Source organism: Alosa alosa, chromosome 11 (genome assembly GCF_017589495.1).
Source record: "Alosa alosa isolate M-15738 ecotype Scorff River chromosome 11, AALO_Geno_1.1, whole genome shotgun sequence".
NCBI classification, from domain to species: Eukaryota; Metazoa; Chordata; class Actinopteri; order Clupeiformes; family Clupeidae; genus Alosa; species Alosa alosa.
In genome coordinates, this window is record NC_063199.1 from 33,960,002 (window position 1) to 33,983,753 (window position 23,752).

Here is a 23,752-nt window from a genome sequence, read left to right on the forward strand (position 1 = left end):
TGCATGTGTGTATGGTTTTGTTGCAATAATTACATAACTGGCATGCGTCAGGTAAGGTAAAAGCAACGACCGAAATGCAGTGTTGAAACACGTACGAAAACGTATTAAAAATGCAAACACAGATTCGGTATAAACACTGACCACCCCCCCGAAAAAAAATCTCCCGTTTTTGGAAAGCTAAATGTTGACAGGTATGGTGAAACTTTCTCACAGCAAGATCGCCGTAGGCTATGCCATATGATTAGGGTAAGGGTTAGGGTTATGTCCTGCTGCTGCCATCTACAGTCTACCAAGACTATTGCTTCATTGGGGTTGGACCAGAACGTTCGTCTAGAGCCCATTCCAACCACGGAAGACATTTTCGTGCGTACTCTTTGAATCAGCCGCTGCATTTCAAGGGAAGTGGGGGCCAAGGTAAACTTTATCCCGTCTTTATTCTAAGTTAGATGTTTCGTGTTAGTCTGGCAATACAGACATTTCAAGTCTGAAACATTTTCCACCTGTGCTACCACTTTTACATTTTATTTAATCTGTGAATTCTTATTTGCCTTGAGATTGTATCTAGCTAGCATAGCTAATACAGAGAGGGTTAAAGCGGAGCTAGTAATCAAGGATCTTTGGCTAATAGCTGCACATGGTGCATTTAACGTTAACGTTGCCCTTAAACGTGTACCTATGAATACCTATCGCTTATTTACTGACCATTTAAGATTTACTCAGTTAGACTCAATTAATACCAGTTAAAGTTAACACAAATGAATCAAAGTGATGATTGCCTAACGGTATTTTGTTCTGCCAGTTTGAGACATTGTGAAATTGGATAACGTTGGTTAACGGTATCTCATGCTTAGCTTCTATGTTAACGTTAGCCATAAGTTACTGTGATGTCAAATCCAGATCAGTACAACTAGACAGTGATGACAAAACAATTCTTCAATTGTATGATAATGCAGGGTGGGTTATTTATCTGCCTGTTTGTGGAGATATAACGTTAGAGCTATACAAATCGAGGATAAGTTACTTCAATGTTAGCAAGTTAGTCTCACGCACTTTGTTGTGGTTATCGTGTTGCTGTGGTAACCGCATGCCACTGTGTTGTAGTATCAGTGCTGAAATCCGAAAAGAACCATTTCGATTTTAAAAGGTACAATCATTTGTTTTTATTACATAATTATTTTAATTCATGTAATAGTCACTACTTTGTTTGTAAATAGATGGCAACTACTAAGGTCCCCGAGGTTCGCGACACCACCAGGATTGAGAGAATTGGTAAGGTTTAACTTGTGTTGCTTTTAAATGGAGGAGAGCTTATTTTCATATTTGATTTGTTTTTCATGGGAAAACTTGAATGAAATATATGACTTTCTTTTTTCAATATAATTTAATGAAAAAATGTAAACATTTTGATTTTGTTTGTTATTAGGAGCCCATTCGCATATCCGTGGTCTTGGACTGGATGATGCCTTGGAACCCCGCCAGGTGAGGGTCTGCGTACCTGCAATCAGACTAGACATTAACAGTGTTTCCCACAGAATTGAATTCCATTTGCCGGTGGTTGGTTGGCAGAATTATCTTGAATACAACAGTTTTTAACAAATTAGCACAGCGTGGTTATGATGCTAACCAGATTTAAGCGCAATTCAGTACAACCTGGAAATAGCATCATAACCACGCTGTGCTACTTATACTCAGTGTTGAGCAAGTTACTTCAAAAGCGTAATGCATTATTTATTACTTGTTACTGTCATCTCAAAGTAATTTGTTACATTACAATATTACTGTCTTTGAATTGTAATAGGCATTTTACACATGCATATAGTTACGGAAGTTTACATTACTTTCACCAAAATAACAGGAAATATGGATTTGGTGTTCTCAATAGATCTTCATGTGTTCAATGCAGCTCATTACATGGCAGGAGGTGATGTGGTATGGCATAATGACTGAGCTAGGCTTAATAAAGTTCAGAACTTGGCCTGAAAACAAAGAACAATATATTGGTTGATCCAAGTAAATTATGTTGCTCATGGGACAATGTAAAGCAAATTAAAGGCCAAAGGTTGCTCTCACAACACAGAAAGGTGCATCCTCAATATAGTAAAATAGTATAGCTATAAGTTCATCAGAAATTGTATGTTGACTTTAAATGGTTCTCATCATTGCTGGTTATGGCATAATGACTTTAAGGCCAAAAGAACAATATCCTCAAAAAAGGTCACTGGTGTAGACTTAATGCAAATAGTTTGAGAATAATGGCTACGATCTTTGTAAAAGCAACAATTAGTTATTCTCACTGCTTGAAATGAGAAGTATAGCCTAACCATGTTAGATCTGTTGCATGAATGGCAGAGATAACTCAAATTCCCTTTCTACAGTCATCTAAACAAGGCAATAAAATTCCAGGACCAGCATAGATGACTTTTTTAAATTCTTGGATAATCTTCTCTGGTGCCAATTGAGCATTTCTCAATTTTGGATTAAAAAGCAAAATAACTTCAGTTACTGAGAATTGTACCGAGTAAAATACTACTGAAATTGTATTGGTAATGCCTTACATTACTGCATTACAGCAAAAAGCAATGCATTACTGTAATTACATTACTTTTTTAATGCATTACTCCCAACACTGCTTATACTATATAGCACAGCGTGGTTATGATGCTAACCAGATTTAAGCACAATTTAGTACAACCTGGAAAATCATTGTGTGGTGGTCAATGTTGATATTGTGGTGGGCCGCCACAAATAAGTCAATGTATGGGAACCACTGCATTAAGGGTGTTTTCACATATAGTCCCTTTTTAAAAAACTCAGTCCACTGAAAGGGGACCAGAAAGTGGACCAAAACAAAAGGGACTCAGTTTATTTTGTATTCACATTGTAAGTTCATTTGAAAGGGAACTTGGATCTCTTTCTGGTGCACTTCAGCTCTGATGGGGCCTCAGTTTTCTTCCTGTTCACACTATCTATATCTACCTTCTCTGGGTTGGATTGGATTATGGGCTATGTAGTTGCTCTGGGTTATATTTTCACCATCATTCATTATCAGGTTGAAATGATTATCATAACCCATAATTGGTGTGGTGATTTTGTTTCATAAATACATTTCTTTTCTGAAATATATGTATTATATTATATTTTCAGAATGAATTCTCTTGAGTTGTCAGTCAACAAGCTCGACAAAGATAATAGCTTTCTACTTCAGTGGTTACACCTGGTTACTGTTGCTATGTCCAGCTTTAGCTCACATCCAAAATGACTAGTGAAAAGCAGCCGGCTAACTGGGCTGCGCAGTCTCCCATATGTTTTCCACATGCAAGAAGATAATAGCCTAGCTAGCAGATCATGAGAAATGGTGAGCAATATAATCCAAATGATTCCTACATTGTTAGTTGCCAATAGCTTGAATGAAAATATATTCAGCCTAATATTAATGCTAGAACACACTTGTTTGGCTGTAGCCAAATTGCAAATGTCTGTAGGCCTATCATGAGCCTAAGGATAATAAATAAATACATATATATATATATATATATATATATATATATATATATATATATATATATATATATATATATATATATATATATATATCAAAAGGTAATTCAAGTAGGACAAAATAGGCTAGCCTACAGTGCAAAATGTGAAAGAGAACCCAGGGCGATTTGTGTTCACAATGCACAGATAATGTGAACCGTGCCGAGACTACCTCCCGAGCGTAGAGGGAACTGAGATCAGTTGGCGTGTTCACGTATGCACACAAAATGCTGAGTCATCGATCTGAGTTGGTTTAGAAGCCTGAAAGGGACCAACTGTGAAAACACCCTTCGTTTGTGCTATCTGTAGTGTGTGGATTATGTGAATTTATTGCAAAAGTTTCCCTGTTGTTTTCTAGGTTTCACAGGGGATGGTTGGTCAGCTGGCATCAAGAAGGGCTGCTGGGCTCATTTTGGAAATGATCAAAGATGGTCACATCGCAGGTCGCGCTGTTCTCATTGCTGGGCAGCCTGGCACAGGAAAGACAGCCATCGCCATGGGTACGTCTTGAACTTAACAGAATACTCACCACCATATTGTTATCCAGGGGTTTGAACACCGAAAACTTGCAATGCTTAGTTTTCTGATATGAGGGCCATTTCACAAAAACAGAATTAAGAATTCCAAGAGGAAATGCAGGGCTTGACCTAACAGCTGGGCAGCCAAGTTCAACATGTTTCATAAATGCCAAGCCCGGATAAGTAGATGCCACTAGGTCAAGCCAGGTGTGAGTAATTTGGGAAAAATAGCATAACCCACACCAAGAGAGCAGCAGTTTTGTTCACATTGCATTCTAAAGATGTTGTTCTTTGCTCTTATCTGCCAGGCATTGCCCAGTCTCTTGGGCAAGATACACCATTCACTGCTCTGGCTGGAAGTGAGATCTTTTCCCTTGAGATGAGCAAGACAGAAGCTCTGACCCAGGCCTTCCGCAAAGCCATCGGCGTCAGGATCAAGTGAGTGCTGGTGAAAGTGCTTTGCTAAATTAATCCATAACTACGTTTCTCTTGTACGCTTTAGCCAAACAGGCCTGAATTGCACTTTTTGCATTCTAAAGTTGTTTTCCTAGGAAATCCATAACTTATATTCTTATGGATTACACTTACACTTCTAATGGTGGAGAAGCTTAAGACAAAACGGCAAAAATTGTGTGCAGTACGCCTAGTTACATGTATATGATTTGTTGTTTCTGATTGGGTTTGCAGGGAAGAGACTGAAATCATTGAGGGAGAGGTGGTGGAGATCCAGATCGACAGACCAGCCACGGGAACTGTAAGTCATGATCTGAATTGTAAGTCATGATCTGAACTTCATGTTCTGAACTGTGAGTCATGATCTGAACTGTGAGTCATGATTTGCTTTGTTATGATGGCTTTATTGCTACATGTTTACATTGGATTCAGTCTGATGCGAAATCAAAATGATCACTCTTACATTAGTCATGCATCATGAGAAAGTTGTTAGGGGGGATAAAAGAACAATGGTTAATATCATTACCTATCAAATTCATTTGAGGGCTTCTGCATTTCTCTGATAGGGAGCCAAAGCTGGCAAGCTGACCCTGAAGACTACAGAGATGGAGACCATCTATGACCTGGGCAGCAAAATGATTGAAAGCCTGACCAAAGAGCGTGTCCAGGCTGGGTGAGCTAACGCCACTTTATGGTTCATTCCGTGGTCCATTGTCATTACTGCACTCAGCAGGGCTGGCGCCCGTGCCCCTACGTGATGGTGTAAAGCTAAACAGTGCCCTCGCTTGGAGTGTGGGCTTCATCCTGTGTGTGAAGTGTCAGAACTTATTTGACTGAAAAATGCAATCATCTGCCAATTTAACTATCTACATCTTGGTGTCACATCAACTGTCAGAATGCACCTCATAGTATTTGTTTGCTAAGAATACTGGGGGTTATTTAAGTGTAAAGCATGCGTAACATGCTTAAACTTACAGTAAAGCATTCAGTGTTTGAATAAAGTTACTTTCTCCTCCAAACGTAGAGATGTTATCACCATCGATAAAGCCACTGGGAAGATCAGTAAACTGGGACGCTCCTTCACAAGAGCTCGAGATTATGATGCCATGGGTGCCCAGGTGAGCTGACCGCCTTCTTGAACCGCGTGCCCTCATTACGCACAGGAGTGCCATGCTGTGTGCTGTGTGGCGTGCTGGCTCTCACAGCCTTTGCTCTGGTTTCAGACGCAGTTCGTCCAGTGTCCAGAGGGGGAGCTGCAGAAGCGTAAGGAGGTTGTCCACACTGTGTCCCTGCACGAGATAGACGTCATTAACAGCCGCACACAAGGCTTCCTGGCTCTCTTCTCAGGTGCGTCCTCCGCACTTTGCCACTTTGTCTTAGTCCAGGAACTCTGCAGACTGATGTCCTTGTGTCTTAACTGACTGACCACTGCTTTGCTCGGGACAGGTGACACGGGAGAGATCAAGTCGGAGGTCCGAGAGCAGATCAACGCTAAAGTGTCTGAATGGAGAGAGGAGGGCAAAGCTGAAATCATTCCTGGGGTGAGTAGAGGAAGTGTGTGTGTAAGCGCTTTCAGACATACGTGTAAGACCGGAGGTTCTGCGGATGTTAAACGGTGGGGCCGTATATCTGAACGACATAACCGGTCATATGGAAGTCCGAATTTAGCCGGTGTTTCTACTGCTCCCCCCTAGTATTTCCTCCGGACATTATGTAAATGTGCTGTGTCTGAACAAAGCGTAGAATATGCGGTTAAAATTCATACCTAGTGAGAGGGCGTGTCGGTGACGTTTCTTTCGTGCGTCCATGTGGTTAGATCTGACTTAAATGCCAGTGTTATGATGAAGTGTAGGGCTGGGACAACGCGTCGACGTAATCGATGACATCGGCGCAAAAATACGTTCAAAAATTCATCAAGCATAACGTGTGCTGCTAAATATTTTTAATCTTACACCTTCAGTGTTTTCCATACGTTGGATAATCTGTGGCTGGGCACCACGAAATCAAAACCGGCCACCACACGTTGATGTTCTATGTTGTAGGCCTACTATTTAAATTAACGATAAAATAATGAAATTATTTTCTAAAATATAAAATAATTTCATTGAGCTGCACTTTTTACTCACACAGCCTTTCCTCGCCCCGCCCGCTCTCGTAACGAGCCTGCTGCTCCTCCTGTGCATGTGCATTTAACAAAATATTCACGATTGTTGAAGGATTGTTGTTGCCACATAGAAGCATTGCATAGAACACAGTGGGCTAAATTGCTATTAAATCCGCTTAGCATCGTGACCATGCTGCGCAAATTTGTTCAAAACTGCTGCATTAAAGTTAAAGTAAACTCTGCTAAGGTCTTATCACAACATGGTACATTGAGGAGACTAAACTAAGTTAAGTTACAGTATGCAATCAAGCAGTATCTCAAAGCTAACGTTAGAATACTGTTTGGATGTCAAGTTTAGCATGCTTACTTGCAGCTGCTTGTATTTGTTATTCATGCAGGGCTCATTTTATTGACTCTGAATGTTTGCAAAATCCCGATGTTAGTGAAAAGTGTTTTCCAAGACTCAAAAGTGTTTGTCCAAAGGAGAAGTACGAACCGTTTTTTGAACTAACTACTTATGAATTGCATCCACACATCAGCAGCCTTTTAACAGTGTTAATGTTAATTGCAAGGATTCCGACACGAACGTCTTAAAATGACAGGCACTCAATTAGACATACACTACTGAACTTTATTGAATGCTACCTCTGACTAAGAATGCGTAATGCATATTGCAATACATTTGCACTTGTATAGTCTTTTATTTTGTAATCTTAAAAGCAATAAACGTATATTGCAATGTAAAAGAATTCATGTTTTTTTATTCAGATATGTAAATAAACATGTATAAGTTGCTATTAGTGAATTAATGGGGAGATAATCGATAATCGAATCGAAACAGACTGAAAAAATGAATCGTTAGATTAATCGATGCATCGGAAAAATAATCGCTAGATTAATCGTTTAAAAAATAATAGTTTATCCCAGCCCTAATGGAGTGGCATAGTGCTGTCCAGAAAATCTCCGACCTGGAAAGATGCAGACATCACGGAGCTACTGTCCATGAGGGCAGACAGCATTGTGATAGAACACATGAAGGGAACGGCAAGAGACACGTTGTAGCCTACAACTGCATGGCAAGGCCAAACGAATTCAAAAGACTGAATCATCATATAAGCAGAAGGCACTGAAAAGGCAGTAGCCTACACCGACATTGTTGACGACAATAACAGGAGTATTTAATAAATTGTTAGCCAACACGGTCGGTTTTCTGTTCATTGATAGCCTTCTCATGACCTCACTGCTGAGCTCGAAATTTGTTGAGCATAAATATGCCTAGAGAAAATGAAAACGAAGAAAACCCAACTTTGTTCCAAGCTCCTTACGTAAATGCAATAGACACATGGGGAGAGGATGCTTTTGGAAAAAATAAACCATGAAAAAACTAACCACTTCACTGTTATGTTAGTATTTTGTTTGTTGCTTAAAACGTTGTATATGATGGCCTTGAAGTCTTGAGTTAGCCTACTGAATTGGCTGGTACCATAAAGTTCGTGCATGCTCTCTCTCCAACACAAACCAGATTTGGGGTTCCATAGCCAAGTAATTCTGCTACATAACGTTGAAAACAGATAAATGTGTTTATTCGAAGCACACATACAAATACTGTAGGTCAATTTCAAGTGCGCACTTACGTGACTATTTCAAGTATTAGCCTACGCACAATAGATTTTTCTTCTTTAGCCTACATAATGCATACACTTTGTAAACAAACAGCAGCTGTGGCCGGGCGGCGACGCGCGTATTCTCGTCATATCTGCATCTTGTGAACTCTACAAGCCCCCACCCCTCACTTTCGACAACCACCGCGGAGATTCTGTAATGTCGTGTATGTGGTTCACATATAAAGGTCCATGAGTTAGCCTCATATCTGAATCATCCGAAGGGTAAGACCTCCGTTTGACAAACCTCCGCATATACTTCGGAGGTTATATCTGAAAGCGGTTTGTGTGTGTAGAGGGTGTGTGTGTGTGTGTGTGTAGAGGGAGTGTGTGTGTGCCTGTGCCCACATTACATGAGGTTGTGAACTTGGAAGGTTTTTTTTTCCTAAAACGTTCCTAAAAAGTGTAAGTAAAGCTTTTTTCTAATGCTCTGACCACTAAGCACTTTACAGAGTAATTCCTCATGTTCTCATTCACTCATACGCAGATGGTGGAGGCTGCCGTGTAAGGTGTCAACCTTCACATGAGAAATTGTAAACAGAGAAATTTGGTCTGGTTTAAGGAGTGTGTTCCTCTTGCAGAGGTTTGGTCTGGTTTAAGGAGTGTGTTCCTCTTGCAGAAATTTGGTGTGGTTTAAGGAGTGTGTTTCTCCTGCAGAGGTTTGGTGTGGTTTAAGGAGTGTGTTTCTCCTGCAGAGGTTTGGTGTGGTTTAAGGAGTGTGTTTCTCCTGCAGAGGTTTGGTGTGGTTTAAGGAGTGTGTTCCTCCTGCAGGTACTCTTCATTGATGAGGTCCACATGCTGGACATGGAGTGCTTCTCCTTCCTGAACCGCGCCCTTGAAAACGACCTTTCGCCCGTGCTCATCATGGCCACCAACAGAGGCATCACTCGGTACGCTGGAGCACCACCCAAACTGCCCTCACGCACCACCCAAACTGCCCTCACGCACCACCCCAACTGCCCTCATGCACCACCCAAACTGCCCTCAAGCCACATACTGTCTCCAGGACAGAGATAAAGCACCACCCAAACTGCCCTCATGTCACACCACCCAAACTGCCCTCATGTCACATACTGTCTCCAGGACAGAGATAGAGGAACTGTCCATAAATTCCTGATAAATTAATCATCAAACAGTTCAAATATATAGTATACTTTTTTGGTTTTTACTACATGTCTTTTGTGTCTCCCATGCCAGCATTCGTGGAACCAACTACCAGAGCCCCCATGGAATCCCCATTGATTTGCTGGACCGCCTGCTGATCATCGCCACCACCCCCTACACAGAGAAAGAGACCAGGCAGATCCTTAAGATCAGGTAAGAGACAGAAACCAAATACTCATGTCTATTTAATTTCCTTTAGAAATATTTGTGGAGCTCTGTGTGTGTTGTCTGTAGGTGGTGCTTGTTGTTTGTAATAAATCATTTCGAAGTTGTACATGTTTTTTACTGATGTGTGTTGTGTGTGCGTGTGGTGTGTGTGTGTGCGCGTGCGTGCGTGTGTGCAGGTGTGAGGAGGAGGATGTGGAGCTGAGCGAGGAGGCGCACTCCGTCCTGACGCGCATTGGAATGGAAACCTCCCTCCGTTACGCCATCCAGCTCATCAGCACTGCTGGCCTGGTCTGCCGCAAGCGCAAGGTAAGCAACTGCCCAAATCCAGAAAAAAAACTTCATATGATGCATTAAAACAAAATATTTATGGCACAGAAGCCCTGCTCTGCGTAAGTTCATTATATTAAAAGGCTTGAAGCTCTTCTCTGTAGTCCATGTGCTCTGACCCCCTCAACACTAGGCACCACATTGTGAGAGCTGACTTAAATTGCTGATATTTGTTACTTAGGGCACCGAGGTGCAAGTGGAAGACATCAAACGGGTGTACTCGCTCTTCCTGGACGAAGCACGCTCCTCACAGTATATGAAAGATTACCAAGACTCCTTCCTTTTCAATGAAGCACGTACGTGGAACCCACCCATTTTAATTTGCACTTTGTTTCAAGAGCAACTTTGGAAGATTAGACAGCGGGAACAGCTGGAATCCTCTCCATGTACAGATCCAGAGACAAGATAAGGAGTCAGGAGTTAGTAACTTAAGGAAAAAGAAACATTATTGATATTGATCAGCACTGCAGGAATTAATGATCTTGATCAGCACTGCAGGAATTAATGATATTGATCAGCACTGCAGGAATTAATGATATTGATCAGCACTGCAGGAATTAATGAGTGTTTCTTTCTTTTGCAGAAGTTCCTCAGATGGATACCTCATAATAGTTCTCATACAGGATGCCTTTTTTTTGTACTGTGTTCTGAAATGTGATCTTATTTTCCAATGGACTTCAATTCACCAAGCAAACCTTCCCCAGAGAGAGAGAACTTACCTGGAGGCCTTACCTCTCTGGGCTACTGAGTACCTCAACACAACAGTCAACATGAGAGTCTGTCATGGGATCTAAGTGCATCCCTTTCTGGACAGCTTTGATTGGTATGAATGAGTAGAGACCTCTACATTTATGTGGTGGTTATACAACATTTATTGATCTGTTTTAAAATGAAAACTAATTAAACTGTTGAAGAATAAAAGTCTGCTCTGGGCAGAAGACCTTTTCTAACCAGTTGAAATGTTCCTGATCTGTTATGATGGGTTTCTGTTGGGTTCTGTTGTTGACTGTTGAGATTTTAGAAGATTCTGAAACTGTTACCTCTGTGTCTTGCCCAAGGTTATTGTTTAGTAGAGCTATGCAGTTGTGAGCTACCCTTAAACTAAACAAGAAAGAAAATGTTAAGCTCTGACTGTTTTAAATAACGCTTGTGACCTATGCTGTTGAGTTGCCTTGCTAGAATACCTTGTATCCTCCCTTGGGATTGTGTCTCTAAATCATTAGATTAGACAGGGCCAGATAAGTGCACAGAGAAGACTGTGCTCCCTTGGGATTGTGTCTCTAAATCATTAGATTAGACAGGGCTAAATAAGTGCACAGAGAAGACTGTGCTCCAAATATTCTCCCACTATACACCATGTTCATACCAATTTAACATGAATTTCCATAATTGAAAATGACAGTGAAGTGATTAAATGGTCAAGTGATCTAAGTCGCTGTAACTGTAACTACTGTCTGTAACGTTGTAAACTTGAGTCAAGTGAGTCATAACAGCTTGTTGTGATCTGTCACATCATATCAGAGTTCATATTAATGTGGGCAGGAGCAAGAGACACCATCTGCTTGTTTATTTATTCAAATGATGCAGCACAACTTGTATAATTTATATAAAATTATTTCACAAAAACCCTGTTCGCAGACCCCCAGTGGCTCCCCAGAAGCCACTTTCATGGCTGAATTAAATCACTTAACATAAGGTAGTTTCTAGAAAACAATTTTTGCACTTAACCACTATATGCAGCTTAACCTTGCAAACGTAATAGCAAACTCACTGAACAGTGTAACTTCCAAAAGCATGTTGTTTATGACCATTAGGAAGCTCATCATACAAAAACAAGAAGCCTTGGCCACCAAAGGCCAGCTGAGGTATGAAGGAATGAAAAAGTCCCAACAGTTCAAAAAGTCAGGAGTTAACAATACAGACTTGTAAACCTTATCTATTGTTAATCTTTTGAACTTGAACTTTTCCCTTAATTTTACTTTGAAGTAAAATTAAAATGAGTGTTTCCTGCACTTCGGTCCGTCAAAACACAGTTGCTCATATTGTGACTGGCTATAATGACATCACACACAATGAGGCTCACAGAAAAAAACAGCAGATGTGTTGTTCAATTGAAGGATAATGTGCCAATACCTGAAGCGATGTACTGTGAATACGTGTAATGTTCAGTGTCAGGTGTAAAGTGTGGATGTCTTCAGCGGAAATTATTCTCAACTTCCATCATTGTTTTTGGTACAGTATATGTGAGTTTAAAATTTCTCAATGAGTTTCTTAAATAGAGACCTCAATTTCTGCCTGTCCTCAAGAGTCGATGCGTTAGCCTCAGAGTGGGCGATATTGTTCTCATGGTCTTTACTTAACTGTTCCCTCTCCCTTGCGACGGCCACCTTGTCCCGTTCTAGCGACGCCAGGTCCTTCTCGAGTCTTACCTTGTCCCGCTGCACAGCTGTTCGGTCTCGTTCCACGGTGGCCCAGTCCCTTCTCAGCTGGGTTCGGTCTCTCTCCATGGCTGCTCTCTCCCTCTCCAAGAGTTTCCGCTCTCTCTCCAGCAGCAGACGCTCCCTCTCCACCTCTGCCTGATCCCGCTCCATGCCCAGACGCTCCCTCCTCAGGCTAGCGATCTCCACCTCTGCCTGATCCCGCTCCATGCCCAGACGCTCCCTCCTCAGGCTAGCGATCTCCACCTCTGCCTGATCCCGCTCCATGCAAAGACGCTCCCTCCTCAGGCTAGCGATCTCCACCCCCAGGTGCATGCCAGGTCCGCTTTCAGAGTGCTCACTAGCAGTCTCAGTGTTCTCTGGCAGTGGTGTGTTTGGGAGCAGCTTTAGGACATCAGTCCCCAGTTGCACAAGGCACACTCTCTTGGTGGAAAGGCTGGCACAGCTGTCCTCTGTCGTCATGGCCACGGAAGGTAAGGGAAACTTATCCCCAAGGGTCTTATCCAGCATACTGAACCAGTGCCAAGTGACCATCCCTTTTGCTGCCTCCTTTTCCATGCCAGGACCAGGACACTTCAGTTCCTGAACACAAAGTGGATAATAACTAAATGATCATTAAGATGGAAAATAACATTGACAGTGGTCATTAACAATAACAAACCTTATATTTCCTTTTCATATTGTCCCATTTTTTAGACAGCTGTTCAGTAGTAACAACTCCCTCCAGGCCCATCTCCTTTAATATTAAACTGTAGACAGAAAAAGAGTGAATTACATTGCAAGAGTAATTGGGTACTGAATTATTCTGTAACAAAAATGGTAATTACAAACCTCCAGGCTACTTTAGCACCATTTTTCTTGCCATCAAACAGGGCATCATGTTCTGTGCGGAGTTCAATTAGTTTTGTTGTGTCTGAGATTGTAACTGTCAAAAGGAAGCTGTAAGTTATGCAATATCACTATTCTGGCTGGCTACAGTAGGCTACGGAGCCCGCGAAGTAACCCGCGAAGAGCCATAGCGTGGGAATTATTTTTGGAGGTCCTTTTGCGTTCCCTCGCAATACTTCCCACCTCCATTAAAAAAAACATGTCCGTTGGCAGGCTCCGTAGTTCTGCCAAAGAGTCTGCAGCGCTTCGTCAAAATCACTCCAACAATCTATGTCTTTGTCAAATAAGGAGAGTTGCTGAGGCTAACCTTTTGATAAGCGACCAGAGTATTTCAGCGTAGGCTACTAAAAAACAAGTAAACAAAGTCAAATACAGACTTACAATTGTAGGTGTACTGCTTTGTAGTTTGATCATCCATGACTTTAACTTTGTACCAAAAGGGATCTTGTTAGGCAGGCAGTCAGGCAGCTAGGGGTGCATTGGTTGAGGAGATGCCAAGAAAAGGGCGGTGCGCTTAGACATCTTCACGGCTAGAACGACGGTGCTTGTTTAGCAAGAATAGGTTCTTTTTGCAGAAGTACAATTCAGTAGTGACTTTAATCAGACACAATACGTTAACGCGAGAGGGAGCCATCACTTGTTTTGGTCATTTGTTACCCATTGCCTGCCTAGTGTGCCCGGTAGAGTTTGAGGGATTTCAATTGGTGCTTGTATCCCACGTGACGCTCAATGGGTCGTTCTATTCTGATCATATCCTACCCACCACCCAATCGCCTCGTGGCTGCTGGGGGGTAGGCCTATTCTTGGGGTAAACTTGGCCAAACAAACAAAAATAACAGCAGGATTCAAATGTCAAAACGGCAGATTTTGAGGAATTCGTTGCAGTTCATATGTAGTAATGCATTATTTTGAACAGGAAAAAAATGCATTGCAAAAGTTGGCTTCATTACATGTCGTATTTTAGACATTCAGCTGCACTGTGATCCAAACACTTACCTGTATATAGCCGATTCATCGTGCTCAAGCTGTTTCAGAAGTGAATAGGCTAGTATCTAAGGTGTTTTAGCATGTGTCAATGAATAGGCTATTGTAGGCCAGTCATGGGCGGACTGGCCGCATACCGGGCATTTTCCCGGTGGGCCGACGCACCTTTTGGGCCGATAGAATAGGCTATATATATAATTGAATCATTTTGGCCAACGATCGGCCCAAAGAAAGGACAATCAGCGGCCCACTGGTTACATTTTCATATGTCGACTGATCAAATAACAGCTCACGTCAGGCCCACCACTCGCATTTTGGCCCAGAGCCAGGATTTTGTGAGCCATCAGAAGTTAATCGAAGTTGCCTACACGAAATTGCGGCGGATGCCGATAGTGACAATAGTAGTGCAAAAGTAACACCAATGTAGAAGCTTCAAAAATACAATATTGCAGATAGGCTAGCATATGTCAACAACATGTTGAAGTTCGTTGAGTTTGAACGAGGATGTAAGCAAGCATACAGAGGGACAGTGGGCAGGTGGTGGAGCCTTGCGGCTACATGATAAAACTCAGTGGTGGAGCAGGTAGGCTATGTGTGACATGCCATGCTGACGATGATGATTATGATGACTTATTAATTGCGATAATGTAATGATGTGGTTATGATAGCGTAAGGCCGTGCTGTGATTATAATAACAAACAAGCGTAACTTAAATGTTGTAAATGAATGATTTACAACCCCGGACAACAAAAGAGTGTCAAATCGATGTTAATTGTTGGTCAGATTGATCAGTTTCCGTCAGACGCCCAAAATTCAACATCGATGGCATGAGTGGTGGTTGGTCTCTCTAAGTAGATCTTGGAAGGGTTATCATGGTAAAGATGGGCTAAAAGACTGTAGACTGACGGAAATGTAGGCTACAAAACACAAGTTATATTCATGCACAAGCCAACTTATACGGTAACCTATACGATAGGCTACTGGAAGACATTAAAGATAATTAGTTAATGTAGCTATAATGTTCCAAAATGTACCAGCAGTATAGCCTACAGGAATAAAATATTTCCAGCAACAGCCCTATTCATTTAGTGTTGTTTCAGTTGTCCTACAGTGATTAACGTCTACTACAATCTAGGTAATTTAGCTCTACACATCTAGGCAAATTCCTAACTGTTTGGTGCTGCTATCAGTTGAGCATTGTATAGTTTAAATGTAGCCTATTGAATAATTTGAAATGATACTTTGAATTCAAGCAGAAACTCTTTAATAATTGCTTGCATAGCCTAGGCTACTTGAATATGGAGATCATGTACTCCATGGCTACCTCTGATCAGCCAATGAGGCCTATCACTTTCAGTGCTCCATGACAGTTGAAAATACATGCATATTTAAGGGTAATGCAAAGATTTTGTATTTAATTAGGTGTGTCCGACCGATTTGAGGGCCCATTGGGCCAAATATGCCAGGGCCGATTTTTGGTCCCAGTCCGCCCCTGAGGCCAGTGGTTCTCAAATGGGACGCGTACCCCTGGGGTACGTGAAGGCACTCAAGGGGGTACGTGAGATTTTAACCCTTTTAACCTAGAAGCCGATTGACGCAAAGTGCGTCAAAAACACACCCTTTCTTCAGGGATGGATTACTGCACGGGCCTACCGGGCCCAGGCCCGGGGGCCCAAGGGGTCAGGGGGCCCTAAAGCCCAAGCCTTTGCAGGGAATCGTTGCCTCAATATCAACAAATCAGGATGTAGGCTATGAATCTGATTGAATTTAGTACTGGCCATCCCCAAAATGCACCAGAATACAGGAAATCACATCAAACAAATTAAAACATTTCTGGGGGAGGACCCCCAAACCCCCCCTCCCACATATACGACAATAAGTGGGGGGCCCTTAATACATCTGGGCCCAGGGGCCCGAGAGTTCATAATCCGCCCATGCCTTTCTTCTCTGTTACATTGCTCCGGAACTGTTCATAGCAGCGAGAAGCCTTTATTGTGTGACAGAGCAGAAGTGGGGCTTTCCAACGAGACCACGCACTTGTCTGTACGTTAAAGTATGAAGATAAAAAAAAATCATGAAATTAAATCAAATTGCATCATATTTACAGTCTCTGCGTTCACCTGCGCACCCATTACTCTTTTAAATTACTCGCGAACCCGTGAACGCATCGATATGGCAAGCATATCAGATGAAAGAGGAGACACAGGGCTATCCATTGGTACCAAGTATGTCGATCCTTCTGGCTTATGAAAACAGACGAAGTGACTGCAAAATAATAACGTCATGTACAAAAACCAACGCTGCACACCCATTACTCTCGTTTGAATTACTCGCGGACCTGTGATAGATATGCCACGCATGTCAGATGAAAGAGGAGACACAGAGCTATCATTTGATACCAAGTAAATCCTTCTGGGTTATGAAACAGACGAAGTGACAGCAAAATAATAACTTCATATAGCTCGACTTGCCTCACGTTTTTGTCTGTTTTTTTGGCAAAGCATGTTTATAATCCAACGCTATTGTGTGTTTCTCTATTAGGGCAGCCGTGGCCCACTGGTTAGCACTCTGGACTTGTAACCGGAGGGTTGCCGGTTCGAATATTTAAAAAAATCTTATATTTTGACATGTATCTCACCACAGCAAGTTCATAGCTCTACATGCATTTCATGTGTGTGTAGGGCAGACTGTCCTGAATCTGGCAATATCATTGCCATGGTGGAGGGATTCTCTGGGGCTGAGCAATTTACAGACATATGTGGTGTGCGCCTTACAGAAATAAATGCCTTTTTTTATTTAGTGATTAAAAATGACTATTCTGTGCTCCATATCTGTAATACGAACTGATCTGACCTGACTTCACCCGAGTTTACATGTTAGCCTGTGTGTGCCTGTCTGCACTCATGATTCTCTACAACATTTTACTGCATTGCCATGAACAAAGTAAAGGGAAAAAAGGTGTTTCTTTGTCGAACAAATTGGGATGCAATGTGAGCCTTGAATTGGATGCCATGCAGGAATTTGCTAGGATCTCAAAACCGGGTTATGCCTTACTATTACTATTACTTATATGTATAGTATATATAGTATATATACTTTTTTGATCCCGTGAGGGAAATTTGGTCTCTGCATTTAACCCAATCGGTGAATTAGTGAAACACAAACAGCACACAGTGAACACACAGTGAGGTGAAGCACACACTAATCCCGGCGCAGTAGAGTACACTTCTACTAGGCCTCGATAGAGTACACTTCTACTAGGCCTACCAATAGAGTACACTTCTACTAGGCCTATCAATAGAGCACACTTCTACTAGGCCTACCAATATACAGACGTTTTCTAAAACTGTTCACTTCCACAAGGCCCATTCATTTGCAAATGAGTAAAAAGGCAAGTTGGTGGATATCGATATTTAGCTCTGTAAATATGCTTTGCTAAATGTGATCTCCAAGCCTGTTGATGTTTGCTTTTCTCTCCTTATTAAGTAAACACAGGATAATTAGGTGTTCCAGTCTATTGGCTGAGTGAGAGGCACTCTCATTAAATAATGCACTATAATCTAACCTTATTGGCTGGTAAATAATGCACTATAATGTAACCTTATTGGCTGGTAAATAATGCACTATAATCTAACCTTATTGGCTGGTAAATAATGCACTATAATATCTAATAGGGTGCATCATCCGCCTTGACATATGCAAATTAATCTGTCCCTATGCTTATTATGTTCCAATGAGCAAAAAAACATTCCTGGTAAATTTTGAAGTAAATTGGATAATATTTAGGTGGCCCACCATTAACCTTTATGAATGGTCGAAATTGTTGCCAAATTCAGGAAATCGCCTGGCAATATGGGGGACTATGGGGGTATATTTCACATTATTTCACTATTATCAATTTGTTAGCCAGTAGTTATTTGAATAATAACTATATTAAGGGCATAAAGCACACAGCTCACTGGATAAACATTGGGTTTCTTTATGTTGTCATACATATTTTAGTGATTTTTCGAATGATCGACGAAAAACGTCTTTTTTTTCTATTTTGAATAATGTTATTTGATGAAAAACACCTTAATGTGTATTGTAACACTTGCCATTAATCTTTTATTTTAACTGTTGTTGCTATGGTGTTATAAAAATTCCAAATCAGATATAGGCTACATGCGTGGAATGTTTTGTTTAGTGGAGTAGTATTTGTATCACACAGGACTACATGAACTTACTTGCAACATGTCTTTTAGTGGAGAGTGTATTAGTAGCCTAATGCCAATCCACAGTCTTCAAAATGTACTCTGTCTACAAGAGACAATCGTCTTGGATATTTGGTTTGGGCAGTGGCCTTATTCAGGATGACTCGATTATCACTGGATCCCATCTTCCAAACTGTCGTCAAGTTCTCAGGTGCTCCATGTGGTATCTTTCGGGTGGTTCATCAGAAAACAGAACAAAGTGGGAATCAGCAAATATCATGTGAATATGAAGTGATAATGACTGATCGGATTATAGCATAAACGGCCACTTTTAAATATGATACGTATTTTACATCAACTTGGTGGGCCACATTGTTTTCCAGCCTTCAAATTTGGTACTGGGAAAACCCATGACAGCAAGCTTTTATTGATAGTTTACTTTCATGCTGTTTATTGATAATGCCTGGCAAAGGCAATTTTTATTGCGTTTTCCAACAACATCAACACGTTACATTTATATAGCACTTTTCTCAACATCTCAAAGTGCTTCACATGGAAAGGGGGAACTCACTAACCACCACCAATGTGTAGCACCCACCTGGGTGCACGGCAGCCATTGTGTGCCAGAATGCTCACCACACACTAGATGGAGGTGGAGAGTGAGGGAGTGAATGAGCCAATCACACTGGGGGATGATTAGGGGGCCAGATTGAATGAGCCAGGTTGGAAATTTAGCCAGGACATCGGGGAATCCCCTACTCTGCGATAAGTGCCATGGCATCTTTAATGACCACAGTGAGACAGGACCTCAGTTAAACATCTCATCTGAAGGACGGCATCTCCTACAGTACAGTGTCTCCGTCACTGCACTGGGATTGATCTTTTTGGCCAGAGGGAAGAGTGCCACCTACTGAACACCACTTCCAGCAGCAACCTAGTTTCCCAAGGAGGTCTCCCATCCAAGTACTAATCAGGACCACACCTGCTTAGCTTCAGTAATTCAGCTAAGACAAGGAATCCGTCGGTCTGTCTGCTTCCCCCAAAATGTACACTACTGCCATATCTTAGGAAGTAATAAAGATAGAGACACACAACCCACACCAAATGATGCGGAAAGTCCATATTTATATTCAACTTCCATTGACATTATAGGGCTAGACCCATTCTTTTTATTTAAGAAAAAATGATATTTTCAGCCTAGCTTTATGGACGTCTTTAGTTGGAAACTTCAGAGGCTCGGTGGGCCACCTAAACATCAATTGAATTCAATAACATTTCTCATGGAAGTTTTATTTGGTTAATGTAACAAAATTATTCTAGGGACAGATTGATTTTCAATTTTTTTTCAAAAAGTGAGGCGGATGATGCACCCTAATATCTAACCTTGTTGGCTGGTAAAGAGTCTGTTTAGTCATATTTTCTGCACAGCATGCCAAAACTAGACCAACAGTATTTATATATTACAGTGGAATTCCTTGTTAAATGATTTTAATGAGTACATTTTCATTTCAGTGTTAAATCTGGACATTCATTTAATGTTGATTTGTTAATGCACCCCCCCTCTCCCCCCCCAATAAGATAAATCAATACCTGGAGTGCATTTGTCTTGTGGCACACCAGTTTATGCCCCACATTGTTTGTATTGATTTTTATCATTGTGTGTGCAGCAATGCTAATACCAGTCAGATTTGGGCGTTATTACTGTAATCTCTTCAATTTCTCTGTGAATGATTCAGGTCACTTCGTTTTCTGTGTGAGAGAAGCGGGAGTGAGGGTAGAACACCCCTCCTAACCATGTTGTCCACTGAGGACTGGGGCTAATCTGTGTGCATATGTCCTTAAAAGCACTGATGCTGTTTTCCTCTTAAATTATTAAGCTTCTTCACAGGCTTTAAGCCATTGAGAAGAAGATTAGTGAGGTTATTTTGTGCTGGTACGTGTGTGTGTGTGTGTATGTGTAAACAAGTTTGTGTGTGCATGTGTGCACTGTGTGTGTGTATGCAAAAATGAAAGTGTCATAGAGTGCAATGCCGCAAACATGGTTCATTAGTGGAGCAGGTGAGGGGTCAAGGGGGTCCCCTGCAGAGCCTCATCGATCTGTGGGCTCTATTGAACCTGCACGCTGCACCTCCATCCCCTCATGCCTCCCTCTTCTGCTCCGTCTCCCACTGGAAAGGTGTAGAAATTTTAAAACACCCAACAGACTCACTTAACTTGGGACAGTCAAGTTAATTGCTGGGAGGATCAATGATCTCTTTTGATTGGCACGTTAACAAAGCCTGTGACTAAAATAGCCTGTGAGTGCAGTGGGAGAAGGTTCCCTCTCTCTGTGCCTGTGGCCGCTGTATGTTTGAGATGAGCAGCACGGAACATCATCCACGCTAAAGGGATTGAAATGTTGGTAATCTTTTGTCATATCACGGACTAGCGACTGCCTCACCACCAAACTATTCGCTGGTGACATTACCCTCCTCTGCCATTTCATCATCGACAACAGGTTAGTGGAGTATTTGCATCTCAGCATGTCCTTGCTGTCTTCTCTCTGCATGCTCCTTATGATGACAGTTATCTCTCTCATCTGTTTGTGTTTACTTATTTTTTTTGTTATATACTTCAGTGTGATATACTGAGACATTTAAGGTTTAGAGAATAATATGATAAATAAATCATGTGCATTCCTTGTATGATCTGTGCAGGAGAGTAGCCCTTTCAGTTTGCCAAATGGTTTTGATTGGTGACAGTATCGTGTTACGTGTTTTATGCCCCGAAGTGAACCACATAAACACATGCAAAGTGTACAGCAACAGGGCTTGCCACGGTCAGCTGCCAAACATTAATGTGTCTGTGATCTATGTCTGTTATCATGTGTAGAATATAAGCAAACATATTGTATTGTGGATGCTGAGTGAATTGCATTAGTAGATAAAGCAATTCCATGTAGGCTTGCTTTTATGTGGAGCTGTGCTGGGTCTGCACTATAATCCCGGGTGAGTGTGTGTAATCCTGCTGTCTGTATGCTGAGTGTCTGTGTAGTTAGTGTCCATCTATGCGCCACAGTAATCTCGCTGTGTCGGCGTGCATGTGCACTAGTAATCCTACAGTGTGTGTGTGTTTGTGTCTATGTGCGTGTGTGTGTGTGTGTGTGTGGAGAGATATACAGGGAAAAAGAGACCCAGGGGGAAAGAGAGAGCGTGTGTGTCCAGATTGTAATCCTCTGTTAAATTTGAGCATTTCTGCACATGAGTGTGCATGTGTGTCCACATACTGAATGTATGTTACGCAGGCTTCTCATAAAGTGTGTAGTAGCCCATGAAGAATTGAATGGAAGGAGTAGCTTATGTGAGGTGAGGCTGTTTGAGCAAGACAGTTTGCCTTCCTGGCATTATGGGGTTAAGAGGGACCAAGCAGGTACAGGCACAGTGTGAGGGGAACAGGTGGGTTTCCAGCAGAATGGTGCTCAGGGAGGCGTGGTTATCGGGTGGGCCTGGCGCTGAGCTAGCCGGGGTCTGCAACCAGCTGAGCCGGAGCCACAGCCCAATCGAGTGGATACGCGGCACTATTTATAGCTAATCCTGTTTTAGCGAGGTCGTGCTCTCTACCATCCTCCCTGAGACAGAGCAGCGGAGTTAAGCGTTCTCGTGCCACCAGACACAGGACAGTGGCCAGCCCGAGGCCCAGGTCCACGTCAAAGGTGCTGGCGCACCTCACATCCATACTCTATCCCCCCTAAACAAGACAACGCTCACTCAGAGACATCCTACAGATCCCAGTTTACCAACATAAAGCAAAAATGTCATCATCACATTTTGGGGGAAAAAAACAGATCTTGAAGACTGAAACATCAGACTAGATATTTTAGTGTTTTTATTTTTCGTATTGTGAGCCATTGATTTTTTCTGTGCAGAGAGAACAATGCCATCTCATTTGGGCTTAAGATTACTTCACCTGAGCGAACCAAGTATTGAACTTTGATGCCATAGATATATTGTTGTTTAAACACTTTGCTTACAGTTTAAGTTCTCAATACTGACAGACAGACACAGGCAGTAATTGATAAAAGTTTAGTTGATCTCAAATGATTGTGTTCTGTAATGGTTGAGGAGAACAATATAAGGCATCTCATGTCTGAATGGACATTTCTGTCTTAACCCTATTTTTTGTTTCTAATGTGAAATTAAATAACATGGAAGATGAATGTTTTTTTTCAACTGGTGTAGACCAACAACTTGTCAACAGATGCTCTGTCCAGCAGACAGATTAGGGAAGATGAAACAGATGATAATCATAATAATGCCAATATGGAGCCCTCAGGCCCCGCACATCACAATGGGATGTAATACTTGGAGCATCTGTTTTGCTATGGCATAATAAGTAATGCTGCTTTCATATTAATTCCAGTCAATGTCAAAAGTTCACATCAACAAATACCCCAAAAGCCTAGGGTGAGCATGCACACACACACACACACACACACACACACACACACAATACTGTCTCCTGAAAGCACCAAGATATTTTGTACCGTGTAATTTTTTTGAACTTCCCTGTATTGTATCGTGACTTTTATCAATTTTGCTACAGCTTTTTTCTTAGCACAGTAAAACATCCTGTTATTCAGCATAACAATGACAATATATTGATTGATTGTGTGATCTTTACTTCAAGTGAATAGTGCATATGATTTAACTACAAATAGAAAGGCTCCTTTTTCTTAATTAGGCAGGTTGCACTCCAGTGGAAGCACCAGCACATGGTTATGGTTATGGATTTGGCAGACGCCTTTGTCCAAAGCGATACACAAATACAAAACAACATAATATTTAAAATTGAACAGGGAACAGATTAGAATGTTGGTCAAATATAATAAGGAGAATATTAATAATAAACAACACAGGAGTGTCTTTAGCACATGATCTCCTAATGTTGGGGGACAGCAATGGAGAGCTCTGCTCTGTGCCCTGGAGTTCATGTAGATACACTGTGACATGTACGCACATTCATACCCGACAGAGGCTGGTGACTCAGACTATCAGAGAGTCTAAATGTGTACTCACCTGTGTGTGTGTGTGTGTGTGTCATCAGGGTCATGTTTGCTCTGTATTCACTGCATGGAGTAAAGAAACAGATGGACCCCCAGAGAGAAGTCTCAGACTATCACAATGTCTAATATTTGTGTCCCCTCATGAAACAAATGTATTTTAGTGTTTATATCTACAGTCAGATTTCACCTCAGGCAGTGTGCATATTTTACTGGTAGTGTATACCACAGCCTCCTAAATGCATATACCATTTATTTTAGGAGGACCATCAGGTCAGA

General features: G+C 41.7%; 2 protein-coding genes across 6 annotated transcripts; one reads left to right on the plus strand and one right to left on the minus strand.

The window, feature by feature from the left end:
* The first annotated feature begins 306 nt into the window (after positions 1-306).
* LOC125303730 (ruvB-like 2) lies at positions 307-10,882 on the plus strand. Of its 2 annotated transcripts, none has more exons than XM_048257623.1 (15): positions 307-414; positions 1,215-1,269; positions 1,424-1,479; positions 3,896-4,037; positions 4,364-4,493; positions 4,743-4,809; positions 5,075-5,181; positions 5,533-5,626; positions 5,732-5,855; positions 5,955-6,049; positions 9,045-9,163; positions 9,471-9,590; positions 9,782-9,911; positions 10,114-10,228; positions 10,516-10,882. In XM_048257623.1, exons 2-15 carry the CDS (start codon positions 1,215-1,217, stop codon positions 10,539-10,541), a joined length of 1,380 nt encoding a protein of 459 aa, XP_048113580.1. In that variant the 5' UTR covers positions 307-414; the 3' UTR covers positions 10,542-10,882. The 2 variants fall into 2 exon arrangements, with proteins under 2 accessions (XP_048113580.1, XP_048113581.1); XM_048257624.1 differs by lacking the exon at positions 307-414 and adding an exon at positions 1,102-1,144.
* A 602-nt stretch (positions 10,883-11,484) lies between these two features.
* LOC125303731 (scaffold attachment factor B2-like) lies at positions 11,485-13,917 on the minus strand. Of its 4 annotated transcripts, none has more exons than XM_048257627.1 (5): positions 13,640-13,917; positions 13,202-13,295; positions 13,032-13,119; positions 12,611-12,952; positions 11,485-12,553 (listed from the first exon to the last, which is right to left on the minus strand). In XM_048257627.1, exons 1-5 carry the CDS (start codon positions 13,674-13,676, stop codon positions 12,182-12,184), a joined length of 933 nt encoding a protein of 310 aa, XP_048113584.1. In that variant the 5' UTR covers positions 13,677-13,917; the 3' UTR covers positions 11,485-12,181. The 4 variants fall into 4 exon arrangements, with proteins under 4 accessions (XP_048113584.1, XP_048113583.1, XP_048113582.1 ...); XM_048257626.1 differs by having other exon boundaries at positions 11,485-12,502; positions 12,560-12,952; XM_048257625.1 differs by having other exon boundaries at positions 11,485-12,952.
* Positions 13,918-23,752: the final 9,835 nt, after the last annotated feature.